Consider the following 15,974-nt stretch of genomic DNA (forward strand, 5'->3'; position numbering starts at 1 on the left):
AAATTTCAAAAAAATAGTATAAAAATTAAAAAACATCATTCCAGCTTTATTTCTAGCCAAAACAGAATGGGAAAGGCCAAGAATGAGTAAAAAAAAAAATTTGTTCCGATTCCGTACCAACCCAACCCGGTCTTAAAAATTCCAAAAGAATAGTATAAAAATTCTAAAAATTAAAAACCATCATTCAAAACCGTTACAAGACTTTAAACAAGGATATAATGGCATACAACATGCTATTCAAAGCCTCCAATGTCTGGCATAATAAATGCCCTGAGCATTTGTTCACAAACATGCTATATAAGGCAAACAAACAATAAGTAAACAGGACATCTACGCATACACTTGCACACTATACTAGGACTATCTCTTACATTATTCTGTTTCTCAAGGAGATAAACTGACTTAAGCATCGGAGGCTCCCTTGGGACCCTAGATGCCCTCTTACATTATTTCTTTGAAACTGGTATTGTCAGTCGTCCATACTAGTGACAGGGAGCATATTGACGAGCTGCAGTTTTCTACTTCATCAATACTATATAAGTAATGACTATTTTTCTTTTCTAGAAACAAACTCTTTTTCATTTTTCCTTTAGAATGTCAGAGATATATCTTCTCAAAAAAAGAAAAAAAGAAAAAGAAAAGATGTTATGATTTTTTCTGGTTAAAATTATGAGACTCTTGTTCTACTTTTTGCCATCCCCGCAAACAACAAAAGTTTTTCATTTAGGTTTTTCATTATTATATTTATTTTATTTTCCATTGTATATCTTAAGACATATGATAAAAGTTATATTTATTACCCTTAAAAATGACATCTATTATATAATTTATTGGAGATTAATTTATTTCTATACATGTTATATTTTCTAAAATTATTGTTATTGTTATACTCTAATATGTAATTTTTAAATTTTTTTGATAAAAAACCCTTAATTTAAAATGTTTAAAGAATATTAATTGTGATCAATATAATTCAAAGAAAAAAAATACACGAATTGATGAAAAAATATATAGCATTTTATGTCTTATCCCCTGACCTTGCTGTTGTTTAGCTCAATCCAAAGTTAAGACTTAAGAGTGTAGTTTGGAAATTTTCCTTTTTTTTAAATAAAATCATTTAGGGAAAAAAAAGAAAAGAAAAAAAGAAGGAAAAGTTTTGTGACGAAAGAGATAATAGTGTCCCGCTGCCAGCAATCCTTCATTGGTGGGCATCCATAAGGGATGGCTAGCGGGTCTTAACCTGAGCGCCCTACCCGAGAGCTGGCCTCAAGCGTAGCTTAGCTAACCCCCCCCCCCCCCCCTTTTTTTGATAGGAAGACGAAAATTTTATTGAAGAATCATTTAGAAAAAGATACATCATGGATCAAAGCTTGCACTAGCAAGCAAGGATTCTCTTCCATTCAAGTAAAGTAATCAACAATGCCTAAAGCATGTTTTGCTAATAAATAGGCCGGTCTATTACCTTGCCTCCTAATATGAGAAAAATCAACCTGGTAAAAAGCCCCACAAGACATAAGCATACCCCTAATGACTAAAGCCACTGAAGATGGAGGTGGAGAGAGCCCGCAGAGAGCATTGTGAATCAAGAGAGAGTCACCTTCAAGGATGAAATCATGAATTCCCACATCCATAGCAAATTGCAAACCAACTTTAAAAGCTTTTTCCTTTGCTTCCAAAGCTCCCGGTGGTGCATTGATTTTCTTGCTCATCGCTGCAACCACCTGACTGTGAGAATCACGAATCAAAACACCAACTCCAGCGGCCTTTGAAGCCAAGAACACTGCCCCATCTACGTTGACCTTGTACCTCGACAAAGGCAGAGGAGCCCATCCAGCCACTCGAACCAATGGAGGCTTGGGAGGTATGCTATTTGCTTCTCTATATTCCTGTAGGTATTGCACTGCCCATTGAACTATGGCCGAGCCACTTTTCTTTTCTTTTTTTTTCTTTTTTCTTTTTTGGTGAAAAGGAAATTTCATTAACAAACTAAAAAGCCTCTATGGAAGAGGATACAAACCGGTCATACAGAGTGCCCATAGAATCAAGTCTAACAAGCAACTCCACCTTAGGAGGGGGGTGGATAAATACAACAAAATCTTGCTCCAACAGAGCACCTTGCCTAGCTAAGTTGTCTACACACTTATTGCCCTCTCTGAAGTAGTGCATGATTTTGACGTTAGGAATTTGTTTCAGACCCTCTTTGCAATCAGCAACAAGCGCATCTAGGCTATTGAAATTACTAGATTCTTTCCTCACTAGATCAATGACCACCTTAGTATCCAACTCTATTTCCACTGCAGGAAGCTTGAGAGCAATACAAAGCCAAATGCCGTCCCGTAAGGCCCACAATTCCGCAGCAACACTAGTCGTGATACCAATGGCTTGGGCGTACCCTTTCACCCACTCTCCCTTCTCATTTCAAATCAGCCCTCCACCACCAGCCAAACCAGGATTGCCCCTTGACGAACCATTTGAGTTTAATTTGAACCAATTACTCAGGGGATTCAGCCACCTCACCTGGATTTTGTTTCTAGAAGTGATCTGATTCCCACTGCTAACCAAATAGGCTACCTCTGCTGCTCTAGCCAAAGTTTCGTCTAAAAGGTTGCGTTGCAGCCCTGTTCTACCAAAAACAATGCTATTTCGGTGAAGCCAAAGAATCCATACAGCTATAGGAAAAATTGTTCCCCACTCTATATCCGAAATGGCGATAAACCGAGAGCATCTACAGTTTAATTTCAACCAATCAACTAGGGGCACTCCATAAAAGATATTTGAAGGCAGAGGAGGCATTAAGAAGTTCCAAAAACATTTAGCTTTGGGGCAATCTCTTAAAGCATGGATAATGGTCTCAGACTCAATATTACATACAGGGCAGACCGGAGGAATTCCCATTCCCCTCTCATTAGTCTAACTTCATTTCTATTATACCACATGGACCACGCAATAGTCACCACCAACGCTGCAATATCCTCATTGAAATTATCAGACATCAGTAGCATCCACAAAAGACCAGAAAAAGACTTGACTTGGGACTACTAAAATGAAAATGAATCTTAGTGCATAGCCACACTTCCTTTGCCCATTGACACGACCAAAAGAAATGCCCAGAGTTCTTTGCTCCTTCTCTGCAATCGTCACATCGGTCATCCTGTTGAACACCTCGCCACACCAAATTCTGTGTGGGAAGAATTCCATGACAAGCTCTCCAAGCAAAATGACGAACTTTATGAGGAACTTGTAGGCACCACAACAATCTACAAAACTTGTGATTTCTACTACTGTCTGAATTGGTACCATGGTTGACAAGCCGTAAGAGATCCATAGCTAACCTGTAAGCACTGCGCACACTAAACAAACCATTAGAATTTGCAGCCCAACCCAGCTTATCCTCAGGAAGTTGTATGCTTAGGGGTATGCTTTTGATCAAATCAACTTCATGTGGAAGGAAGACTGCATCTATCACTTGAGTTTTCCAGCTAGCCAAATCGGGTGAAATCAATTCACTAACCCTTGTGTCTTCATGCTTTTTGTCAACCAAAAAAAGAAAAAAAAGAAAGAGATAATAGTGACCTTTGGTAAGACGACTTTAGCATATACATTGGGTACATTTTTTATTTTTTCGTTTTCCATTTGTGAATGATTGGAGTAGGAGTGTAGGACAATCTTTTTCCTAATTCTTTATGATAACGTGTTTGGTATTCACTAGCACATGGATCCTAATAAAGCACTTTAAATAATATATTAGTCTCGTCACATGCACTTTACGTGTGTGATAAGATTTTTTTTTAACAAAATTAAAAAAAAAACCTATGTTTTTATTTTATATATATAATTTTTATTTTGAGAATTTAATTTATAGTAATAAAGTCAGGCAAAAAAAAAAAATATATATATATATATATATAAGTGGATAAAGCAATTTGAAATTTAACAAAAGAGTAACCCTATTTTTTAGACAATATTTTAGTAAGACTTAAAGTTGTATTTTTATCGAATTGTCCTTTAATTTTGTCTCTACTTAAAAATAGGGGTGTAAGAGCATTTTTGAACAAAAAAAAAAAAAAATGCGGATCCCAAATAGGAAAATACTCTTAAATAGTAGTATCGATATAATATATCAAACTATTGATTAACTTTAAATAATCCATAGTATCCCCAATAAAAAAAAAAAAAAAAACTTTAAATAATCCATTAGCTACTATTGCTTATATAAATTAACAAGTCCATTTCAGACTCATTTAGATTGGCATCAGTGAACAGTTAATAGTTTAGGATAAAAAATAAAAATAGAGTATTAATTTATTTTGTTAATAAAATGTGTGGTGCATGTGCAAGTTGGTCGGTGGGACTGGGACAAACAAAGATTTATAACTTTTCAAGTTTGAAGGAAATGATTATGCCCAATCTTTGTAGATACAATTTTTTAATTAAGGTACGTGTATGTGTACACTTTCTATTTTATTTATTATAGTTGCAAGGAGCGTAAAATAAACCGAATTTGCAATTGGGAATTCTTTTCACCTCGATTGTGGAAGCCAGCACGTGATTTTAATTGCAAATTGAACTTAATAAATAAAAATAAAAAACAATCGGAATTGAAGTTTATGATATTAGACAACCTTAAACACGCTTGTCCGACAAAGGATTTAGAGGGACTTGATGTTTAAAATTTCATGGTACCAAATCTTCTCATAAATTCTACCCAAAAAAAAAAAAAAAACTCATGAAGACACACTTGTAGGTCAAAACTGCCTCACTTTTTTACTTTCTTTTTTTATTCTTAAGCTATTTTTTGTTCAGAGGGAAAGCTTTATTTATTTGGTAATCTTAGAAGCACATAACGCGTGGATCATCATCATCAGCATGGCATGATCGAGATTGTGAGCCCCCAAAACATCGCAAAACATAACATGAAAAATGAAAAGGGAGACAAGCATGCATGATGTATTACTATTTGCTCATGTTGTTGCCCACCCTTATTTGCCAAAATGTACACACTAGTTCATCTGACAATAAATGTGTATCGAGCTATCGTTGATGTTACTTTTGCTTCTATGGCTTCAATTGCTTTTAGCAAATATGAGTGCTCATCAAACCACTAGCACTCCCATCCATTGTGACAATTAGAATATCTATACATATGGCTCACAATAATGTCTTTTTATGAGTACACTAAATGCATTGAAATTGATTCGTCATCATTTTCAGCAAGTTGGCTTTCATTTACGCTTTATTTCCAGTGAAAGATATCATTCTTTAGATTTTTCTAATGGTTGCAAAATGAGGTGTACCGTATCATATTGGCAACTAAAATCGATATGAATATCCCTTAAAATGTAACAATACAATATTGAGCTGTACTGGCCAATATTGGCTATATCAAGAGTTTTTCAGACATTGCAATTGATATTGATATTTTAGTCAATACATGGAAAAAAAAGTAAAAAAAAAAAAAAAAGACAAAGGGTTATAAACATTTGGGCTACGATATTGGACTATTTTTGAAATGCTATAACAATATTAATCGATACCAAAATATTTCATTTGTATGTTGAAATCGAAATGACCTTTTTTGGTATGGTATTGAGAAGTTTGGTGAAGTTTACGTTTGAATTTTTTAATTTATTATTATTATTTAACACGTGACAAAAATGCAGATCATATCGAGTTAACATAGTTCATCAAAGACCAATTTAGGCCATAAGAATAGCAACATGTTTTAGTCCAAACGAATGTGACTCATACTCAATTTAACCCAAGTCCGAATGGTTCAAACCCAGACCCGCCCAACCCAACTGGTTTGCTAGGTAAATTTCAAATAAAGAATGTGGCTTGTCAATATTAAAAGTCTGTTTAGATATTACTTATTGCTAAAAACTGAAAATATTATAACAAAATAATTTTAAATATGTGAATAATGCCGTGAGATCCATTTTTAATGAAAGTTTGGCTAAAAAAAGAGGTTTATAGGTCCTGTGAATAGTGCATGAGACCTATGCGCAAAACGCTGGACGCACAAACGCGGGACGTTTGCGCTATCCAAACGTTCACCAAGTAAACAAGAGTATAATATAATTTTCTATGTTAAAAGACACCACATACAATCCAAAAACCTTGTATAAATCAGTGTTTTATTTCCATTAGAATGTTCCTAAAAGACTAAATTGGCAAATGATTAATTACTTAAGGTGAGCAATCAGTGAGTTCATTAGGTACATTCATTGTTTGTGAGTCCCAGGGCATCTCCCACATTTAATTGGCTTCTCATGGTTCTCCTCCCTATCCCTCCATTACCCTTCCTCATCATTGCAGCAAATTCCCCGTAATCTATTTGTCCATCCTGCAAAACAAAACACATTATAAATTACTGTAAAAAGAGATTCATAACTTCAAGATGGAGAGTACCAATCCAGCTCATAAGTAAGTTATGATAGGATAGGATCATACAAAGAGTTGTTGGATAATAAGTTTAATTAAGAGAGAGAGCTCAAGATTTGATTTTTACATGAGAGATGCCATTTGTAAAACAATAGGTCCATGGGTATCAGTTCAGCTTCTAAACATAAAACCATTAGGCTCATCGGCACCATGCAACATGTGAATGTAATCTTCAAATCACTCAAAATTTTGCTAATTAAACTCTCATTTAAGCTAAAAATAATTTTTCTGAATAAATAAACAGTTTAAAAAAAGAGGAGCAGATAACAGTACCTCTCATCATTGTTAGACATAAATGAACATACTTACATTGTCTTGATCAATTTCATTAATCATTTCATCGAGGTGGACTTCGCTTAAACCAAACTCATTGCAGGCTTGTTGAAGCTCATCAATAGTTATGTAACCACTACCATCCTTGTCAAAAAAGGAGAAGGCTGACAATAAATTCTCCTCTCTCTCCAACTTATTCAAGTGCAGTGTAGCAGCAAGAAATTCACCATAGTCAAGTGTTCCGCTGTTATCAATATCTGCCTACCAAACACCAACAAGTAAGATACTTGTCCCACAAAGAAAACCACAGTAGATTAGATTGATGGTGGAGACCGTTTTTCTTACTGCATCCATAAGATCCTTGATCTCGGATTCCATAAGTTCAGAGCCCACTCGCTTTAATCCTTCTTTCAGTTCATCAAACGTTATTGTTCCACTGTTGTCTGTGTCTAGCATTTTGAACAACTCTTTCAAACCGCCGATTTCTTCTTCAGAAAGTTTCTCAGCTATGACCTACAATAGAGTTCAAAAATTAATTCAGTGACCAATAAAAATGTCACCATCATAACAAATAAGTAAGCCCGTAAGTAGTGGAATCAGATATAAGGCCTAGGTAAAAGATACGTGACTGTTGTTTCATTTTTGTCCAAGTATCATATATTCATTAAAGAAAGACAGTCCTATGATATCAAATTGGTGAACATTATAATTTGTCCGTTGGCAATTGCGTGAATGTTTTTAACAAAAGAAAAACATCAATTTTGATATACTATCTGTTGTGCAATAACACTCCCAAGATTCAAATCAAAAGCAGTAAAGACAAAAAACACATCAACAAGCACACACAAAAAACAAGATTCCTATATCCACAAACGAAAACGAGAAGAAAGTTTCACTAAGAAAATAGAGAGATTACAACAGTGGCACAGAGACTCTCTCTCAAGAAAAAACCTTTACTGCCTTGACTACTTGAAACTCTTTCACCAAGAAAATTCTAATATTTCTTGAAATTTATATGTTGCGGATTGGAACACTCTCTCTCATCTAAACACAATAGGAGCCCAGTTACATATATGCTATAAGAGTAGGCGTCAGTGCCGTGGTCTAAAAATCCAAATAGGATGGGACTCCTAAGTTAAAGGGAAAGAGGAGGGTGGTTTTACTGTTTTGCAGGGCAGTGGTACATATCCTGCATATACTGCTAATTGTATCTTCTATTAAACACAACTCAAAGAGAGGTCCAAAGCAATAGAGCACAAAGCAAAGCCCTAGGAAAGCTTCTAGGAGATAAAGACCCTACAAAAACCAACATGCAGTGTCGATAAATACATGTTTCGGCAGTCAATGCTGGTCAATAGCAGCTGGCGATAGTCGATGGTTGTCAGAGGCAGTAGTCAGCAGCTGCACCGGTCTGACGTGGTAAGATACTAAAGTGGAAATGAAAAAGGTAGATGACATGGCATTGATGTTGACGTCCCATGCTAAAGTGACACAGTATGTATCTAACATATGGCACAAACAGAGCGACTAGACTGTTCATGTGTATAGGGGCACGTGAATGAGGGTGTGCCAGCACGTGAAGAATCCTAGTGGCTCATGGGACTGCTCACCAAGCTATTGGCAGGGCTTGAGAGCACCTGAGGGCTCGGAATCAAGTCTGGATTGAGTACTTCAGACGATCTTGAGACAAAGAACTTATTATCTATGTGATCAATTTGATGTGAAAGTGAGATTGGTAGTGTCGAACAAGCTAGATTAATGTGGTTCAACTTGACGGTCTATATCTACAGCAGAAAATTTAGATGACTATATCTTTACTATGATGAATTGTGTTTACAATAAACCCTAAGTAGGGTATATATTAGAGCTAAGTTAACTCTAGCTTCTTGCTGATAATACAATGATAACATAATGACAATATGCTAAGAAATTTCAATCTCTCATGTTAAAACGATGATTTTGCTGCATCCAGTATACTCCTCTAATTTATCTGGCATTGGCATCCTTGGAATTGGAATTTTCAATATAGGAGCTGTTGTCTTTTGATCAAAAATGCTGTCAAGCTTCTCCACAGTCCATTTCATCTTATTGGCTCTCATCAGACTGTTTCCAAGCCTTTTTTTATGACCTCCGTTGACTCCTCTTCCCTAACCCACATTGCCTCAAGCCCAAATATACACAGTAGTCTCTCATTCTCTATGCTTGAGTTTAGCATCAGAGGACTAAGGTCTGACCAGACAGCAGGTGGGCGGATCACCCCTACATTAGGAACTACCATTCAACACCACAGATAGCTTGGTGAAGCCTCTCTTTGATAATTGGCAAGCCTTCCTTTTTGTTGCTCCAGATATATGTATATCCTAAAAAGCCCAAATCAATCACCCCATGTCTAAAGATGAAATCACTCATTTTAATTGTATTGCAACCCATGGCCAATCAAAATACTCCAGGATGCTGTCAAGACTCTTCCATAACTCATTTCTTTGACTAAAGTAAGGAAATCCATAGACATTCATAAGCAACCATTCTTTGCCCTTTGGATCTGAGCAAACTTTTAGAGCTAACACTCTTTGGTTTGCACCAATAAATTTTACATTCACTCCCTTCCTTCAAAGGACCGTCAGACCTCCAGCGCAGCCCACTACCCACCCCCCCGGCCCCCACACTAATACACTTGTACAAAGCCAACCTTCTTCAAAGCCCTTCCACTCTATCTTCTAAGGCTATAGTTACTATTAATTGGATAGAATCCAGATTCTGTTTTCTGATTAAGTCTTTCAAAGCCTTAACTGCTGCAGCCCGGTTGATACCTTGGCAATTCCATGTTAGCACAATCATTACTTGGAAAGGGGCACTAAACTCAGCTTAGACAATAGAACAAACTAGTTAAGGGCATCATGAACAGGATAACTAAACTGTAAAGAACTTTGAGTAAAGACTATGAAGAGAGAAATCTACAAGGAAGAGAAGAGAGAGAGAGAGAATAGTGATAAAAGGTGTTTGGAATGGTTTAACCTATGCTTTGAAAAGATAGCACTGGCTTGTGGAAAAGTAAAACCAACGTGGTAGAAAAAAAGGTCAAGAAAATAAAATGAGAAGGGAAAGAGGAATTTGAAGTCCAGAATACCAGGATCCGCTTAAACTAAAGCTAAGAAAAACATAGCACTGACCAAAGCAACACTCCAAGTGCATGTTAGTAGGGGTTAACGTATCGCCAGAGAAGCTGTTCTTTTGTTTCCACTACTATACTATGATTCTGTCCTAGAGCATGCTCATTTTATATATTGTGCGTAGTAGCACACATTAGCTCACATACAATATGACATTGTCTCAGCAGTAAACTATTTAAGTAGAAGAATGAAGAATCTACAAAACTTTGTTGCACAACAATTCGAGTATTGGTCTTGAAGCATGAAAATTTTAATAGAATCAGTTTCACCCAAAGTTCAACCTAATTTATGTAAATTTAGTTGTAGTTTTCCAAAGGAAGTTGATCCCAGACTTTGTGTGTGTTCAGGACATTAGGTTAACATTGCTCAATAGTCCAAGGAATCAACTATCAAAGATATGTAACGAAAAAGTATTACTAGAATCAATCCTTACACGCAAAGCCATCTTCTTAAGTTTGTTCATTGCAGAGAACTTCTTTAGGCGAGATAGCACTGCAGAATCAATCGGTTTATCGGGAGCCTTGTCATCTGCAATCCATGGGTGGCCTGATACAAAATCACTTTAGTATACCAACATTTTATAAATCCTGTGAAATTGATAATGCAAGGAATTGATTAGGATTCATCTTCTCTTAATATCCAAACAAGCCACCCTGCTTAACACAACTGTACAGTGAAAGAGGCTTACAAAGGACTTCATGAGCTTTTGGCCTTTTCTTTGGATTCCGATCAAGCATTTTCCGAATGAGTTCCTTAGCACTTTCGGAGATGACAGGCCATGGGTCAGAGTGAAAATCTAATTTGCCTTGTAAAATCTCTCGGAAGATTCCCTTTTCAGTTTCTGTAGGTAACAAAAGATGCAAAACTACATCGGTAATATGAATTTGACATATAGAAAGCAAATTCTTTAGTGATACATCTCAAACATCAATTAATATGGTTTCATTTGGATTTGAGAATTTAAAATCAAGGGATTTGAATAACAAGTACTAGTATAAATTGTTTGATATGAACTTTAATAATAAATGACAAATTTGAGCTTTAGGGATTTTGTTCCAACCAAAAAACTTGTGTTATAAATTTGAAATAAGATCTTATGTTTAATCATTTAAATTGTTAATAAAGCTTAAATCCATTTATGAATTTCAGAAAAAATCTGTACTTTTCATAATTTATTCAAGCCCTTATATGAATTCAAATCCTTTCTCTTCAAATGCTTCCATTCAAATGAACCATTATACTTCAGAGATGGATACCAGCCCAAAAAGGTGGCACCCCACTCAGCAAGATGTATAATATAACTCCTGCACTCCATATATCTATTTCAGGTCCATAATGTTTGCGCAACACCTCTGGTGCAACATAGTACGGACTCCCAACAACAGCAGAAAAGGTTTGACCTGGAAAGTATCATACAAAAACCAGCATGTCATGTCAAATAGAGATAAGAACCGCCATATTTAGAACAATAAAGCATGAAAGATCACGTCACAAGTACATTAGCAATGAAACAAGAAAGTATCAACCTCCAAAAATTTGTTTTTCCAACAATCAGCTATGATATCTATAGGAAACTTCCTTTCTTTCTTCTTTCTGGCTCTTTTTAAATATGAAACTGATCCTTCTCCTCCATCAGAATTCATCGTCTTATGAACAAAGTGGGAGATGAAGGCAATGAGACAACTAAAACTAAAGGAAAAATACATAACAGATGGAGAAGATTGGGACTTGGGGGGGTGGTGTGCTAGAAAATTTTACACCACTGGAAAAATAGAATTGAGGAACTAATGCAACTTTTCTCGTACAAAGTGTTACTCCCAAAATTTTGGGATCCACTATAGATGATCAACAGACTTATTAGGGTTTGCCACATTTATTCTTCTCCACCATCCAATCCTATCCTATACTCCCGGTCACCTCCTTAATTAATTTTCAATTTTTTACTACTTCTACCAATATTATTTCAGTTTTTCTTTAACTTTTTTCGTTTCTTTGACTTAAATCAAATCACTACTTTCCACTATTGCATTAATCACTCTTCTTAGTACACTAACAAACCATCTTAATTGGTGCTCCCTTATCTTTTCATCAATGTCAACTACCCCTATCTTTAAACAATTTTTTTCATTTCATATCCTACCTTGTCTTTCATTTCCATACATCTTAACATTTTTATTTCAAATACACTTAAGTATTGCATCTTAATAGCCCAAAACTTAGTACCATAAAGTACAGTTAGTTTTATAGTAATCTTATATAACTCTCCCTTCTAATTTGATAGTCATTCCACAATCACACTATTTTTAATGCATTTACACATTTCATCCACCATGCTCTTATTCTTTCATTTAAATCCTTCTCAAATATCTCAATCCTTATTAATTATTGATCCAAAATATCAAAAGAACTCACCATTTGATATCTCTTTACCATCATGTTTTAAAACCACTTAATCTTTGTTTCTACTTTTACCAAACTTACACTTAAAAACTCTATTTTAGTCTGACTTAACCTAAAAATAGTCTTTAGATTCTAAAGCATCCCTCCAAATTTCCAAATTGGCACTACTCCACCTCTAGTTTCATCAACAAAAACTATATTGTCCACAAAAAATCGTAGACAAACAGACTTCATCCTAGATCAAACTAGTAAAGCTTGTCCATAACCAGTGTAAATAGATATGGAAATTTTTTGATAAATAAACTTTATAAAAATATGAACACCACCCTGTATACAGTAGGTCTATGCAGGTTGACGAATCAAGAGAAATTACAATCATCTAGGAAATCAAACAAATTTGGACTGGAATGGCATGATAAAGTCATCCATTTGAATAAGGATCGAAGTAAAAGCATCTTAAGATCTGTCATAAACTGTTTCGATCCACTGAATGCTCTATTATTTCACTCTCCAAATAGCCCACATAAGACCTAAAGCTACAGCTTTCCGAATGGGGCCCCTAACAAATCCACAACCTTTTGGGGCATAATCCATTCCACCCCAAATAAGCAAAATACCCATGACCATAAATAGATATGGATTTAAAGTTTATCCTTAATGTAAACTTAATGCAATAGGAAACGCACTAGTGAGTAGTGATGCCTCCACTTGTTCTCATGCTTGTTACAGTTGTGTCATACAAATACTTAATCACCTTAGTATATTTTAAAGGAAATCCTTTATTTTCTTAAACCTAACACATAACCTCTCCACATATTCTAGGTCAATAAAAATCATATAAAATTTGAAAATCAATAAGGGGTTTTGCCTTAAGGATTGGCTTGGAGTTAGCCAAGAGGTTTAATTGGATGCATTTGATTCTTGCTACTAATTCTACAAATGCAAAGGATATTTTGCCTCCTTGGGATTGCCAAGCTGATAAGAGATGTTAAATATTTAATGGCTTCTTTCAAACTTGTAAGATAAATACGTGTACAGAAAAATAAATAGTCTAGCTGATACTTTGGCAAGATGGTCAGAATCTAGTTATGTTGCCTCATGAGCATCCACTCAAGTTACGAGAATGATTCACAAAGATATTAGAAGATGTATTTCTTCTAGAGTACTTTGAGCAATAAATTTGGTTCAACAAAAAATAAGTTGCTGCCAAAAAGAAAAGAATCAGAACAAGAACCCATTATGGTCCATTTAACATCCAGTTCAGAAATTATCCAAATAAATTAAACAAGGAAGCAGGTACATTCATATTGGATATTAAACAATATCTGATATGACCCCCACACATACCGAAACAAAAATTTTACTGAACAAGGAATTTTTGAACATAAAACCTTAACAAAAATTTCCATTCACGTCAAACTTGGAAACAACCAGATTAGAATTCATTTACTCGAACACAAAACAACAGTTTCAATTCAAGGAAAAAAAAAAATTAAAATTAGAACTTTCTCATAGAAATCATTATATGCAAATGCAAATGCAAACCAACCAAAATCATAAATCATTAACAGAAATAGAAAGAAGCCCAATAAGTAGATTGAAACAGAAATAAATAAAATCATAAATCATTAACAGGAAAGAAAACCCATCGAAATTGCACTAACAAAAAATAATAAGAAAACCCAAGAAAGAACCTGGCTTGTAGAAGACAGAGAGGCCAAAATCAGTGGCTTTGAGAGCAGCATCCTCGTCCACACTATGAAACAAGAAGTTCTCAGGTTTGAGGTCTCTATGCATGACGCCAAGAGAATGACAGGTCTGAACAACCTCAACAATAGTCTTTATCAACTTTGCAGCCTCTCTCTCACTATAATGTCCCTTCTTCACTATCCTATCAAAAAGCTCTCCACCCTCACACAGCTCCATCACCAAATACACAGCCACAATGTCCTCGTACGTACCTCGGATCCTCACCACATTTGGATGCTCTGACAAGTGGTGCATAATCTGAATCTCTCTCAAAACATCATCATAGTCCTCAGCGTATAACAGCTTGCGCTTTGGGATGGACTTGCAGGCGTACTTGTTACCTGTAGATTTTTCTGTGCACAAAAATGTGATGCCAAACTGGCCTTGCCCAAGCTTTCTGCCAAGTGTGTAGAGGTCTCTCAGGTTTTTGGTTTGGTAGGGAAGAACCCATTTGCGCTTTGAATCTCTTGGCGGTGGAGCTGAGCCTGAGCTTGATTTGCTCGTCATCTCTTAGAAAACTGTTTTGAGATGTTTTTAGATTAGCATGAACTATGAAGAGATTATTTTTGTCAAGAGAGACAGAGTAGAAGACCCAAGATAGGCCTACAAATCTGACCCTACAGCTACCGTTTCACACTGCTTTGATCACTTTTTTAGGAGCAATTGTATGAACATAGAAAATGCTATAATTTTTGTCCGCAACTTATCATGTTTTTGCGAACTATGAGGAGAGGAAGTGTGAGTCCACCATTTGACCTCAACTATTCACACCTCAACATGACAAGTCACAACAAAAATTATTGGAATTTTTGCTTCATTTTCAAGTTTTAAGATTAGATTCCCTCTATTTCTCTGCACAGTTACTGATTTGGTGTCCTTGTATAGTTTTTCAAAATAAAGAAAAGTCAATATATAACAAGTATTCTTCTAACATAACGTGACAGAAACTCTGAAAATTTTCTCACTCTGATAATAAAAAAAGTACTTGATTTTGGATTTAAATTCGCAAGAACTGTTTTTTTTTTTTTAACAGGATATGAGAAAAAATAAAAATGAGAAGAGGTGTAACGTGATGGTGGTGGATACATTAAACACAAGTCTAATCTAAAATTTAATCTTAATGCAACTTTTAGAATAAACAATGATATATTCCTCTCACGACTCATCTAGTGAAAAAGCAGTCATCAAAATTAAAAGATACCCAATCTGCCAATAGCCAAAGACACGCCAAACATACATGAAAAATGTAAAAAAGTAGGTATAACTTGGTTTAGACGCATGGAAAAATCAACGAAGAGAGAAGACAAAAAATAAATTGTCAAACCCTTTGTATACGTTGCGTCAAGAGGGTTATTATTAGGAATTCAAATTCTCCGTCTCACAAAATATGCTCTACTTCATGTATCACTAATTAAAAACTAACATGCATTTATTTATTTATGAAAAATGCTAACAGATATTTTAGGGTATCGATTAACAATCTATTTAAAGAAAATTTTTATAGAAAAAGGGGAAAAAAAAAAAAGTTTTGACAGCTTTTTTAATTTCCCATAAAAATAATGTTAAAATTTTCCTAAAATGAATTGTTAGTCATTACCCTAAGGGCACTCGTTAGCATAACCCTTTATTTATTTTTTTTTTCTCAAACTAACAAAAAAAGCCTAACGTTTTAATGAAAGTTAATGTATGAAGTTACTGACACCTCTCACCTCCATTAATTTCTCTCTTTTTCTCAAAAGACTGCACCATCACCAAAGAAGCTATCACAAGAGGGGAAAAAAATATTTCCTATACGTACCTGAATTTAGAAATTTGATAATAATAATTAAAAAAAAAAACCATAAATAATCCATATATGAAATAAATCAAAAATCCAGTATCCAGACAAATTGATCTATGGGTTATAACCTTCATGCGCCCCTACAAACACATCTCTCTAAG

The 15,974-nt window shown here is 35.1% G+C and overlaps 1 protein-coding gene across 1 annotated transcript; it reads right to left on the reverse strand.

Annotated features, from left to right (window-relative positions):
- Nucleotides 1-6,101: 6,101 nt before the first annotated feature.
- On the reverse strand, nucleotides 6,102-14,737 carry LOC115965698 (calcium-dependent protein kinase SK5). Its single transcript, XM_031084989.1, has 7 exons — nucleotides 13,979-14,737; nucleotides 11,141-11,284; nucleotides 10,573-10,725; nucleotides 10,318-10,430; nucleotides 7,060-7,227; nucleotides 6,751-6,975; nucleotides 6,102-6,343 (listed from the first exon to the last, which is right to left on the reverse strand). Exons 1-7 carry the CDS (start codon nucleotides 14,538-14,540, stop codon nucleotides 6,212-6,214), a joined length of 1,497 nt encoding a protein of 498 aa, XP_030940849.1. The 5' UTR covers nucleotides 14,541-14,737; the 3' UTR covers nucleotides 6,102-6,211.
- Between the last annotated feature and the right edge of the window lie 1,237 nt (nucleotides 14,738-15,974).

The sequence above is a fragment of the Quercus lobata genome, chromosome 10 (assembly GCF_001633185.2).
Source record: "Quercus lobata isolate SW786 chromosome 10, ValleyOak3.0 Primary Assembly, whole genome shotgun sequence".
In the NCBI taxonomy this organism is placed as follows: Eukaryota; Viridiplantae; Streptophyta; class Magnoliopsida; order Fagales; family Fagaceae; genus Quercus; species Quercus lobata.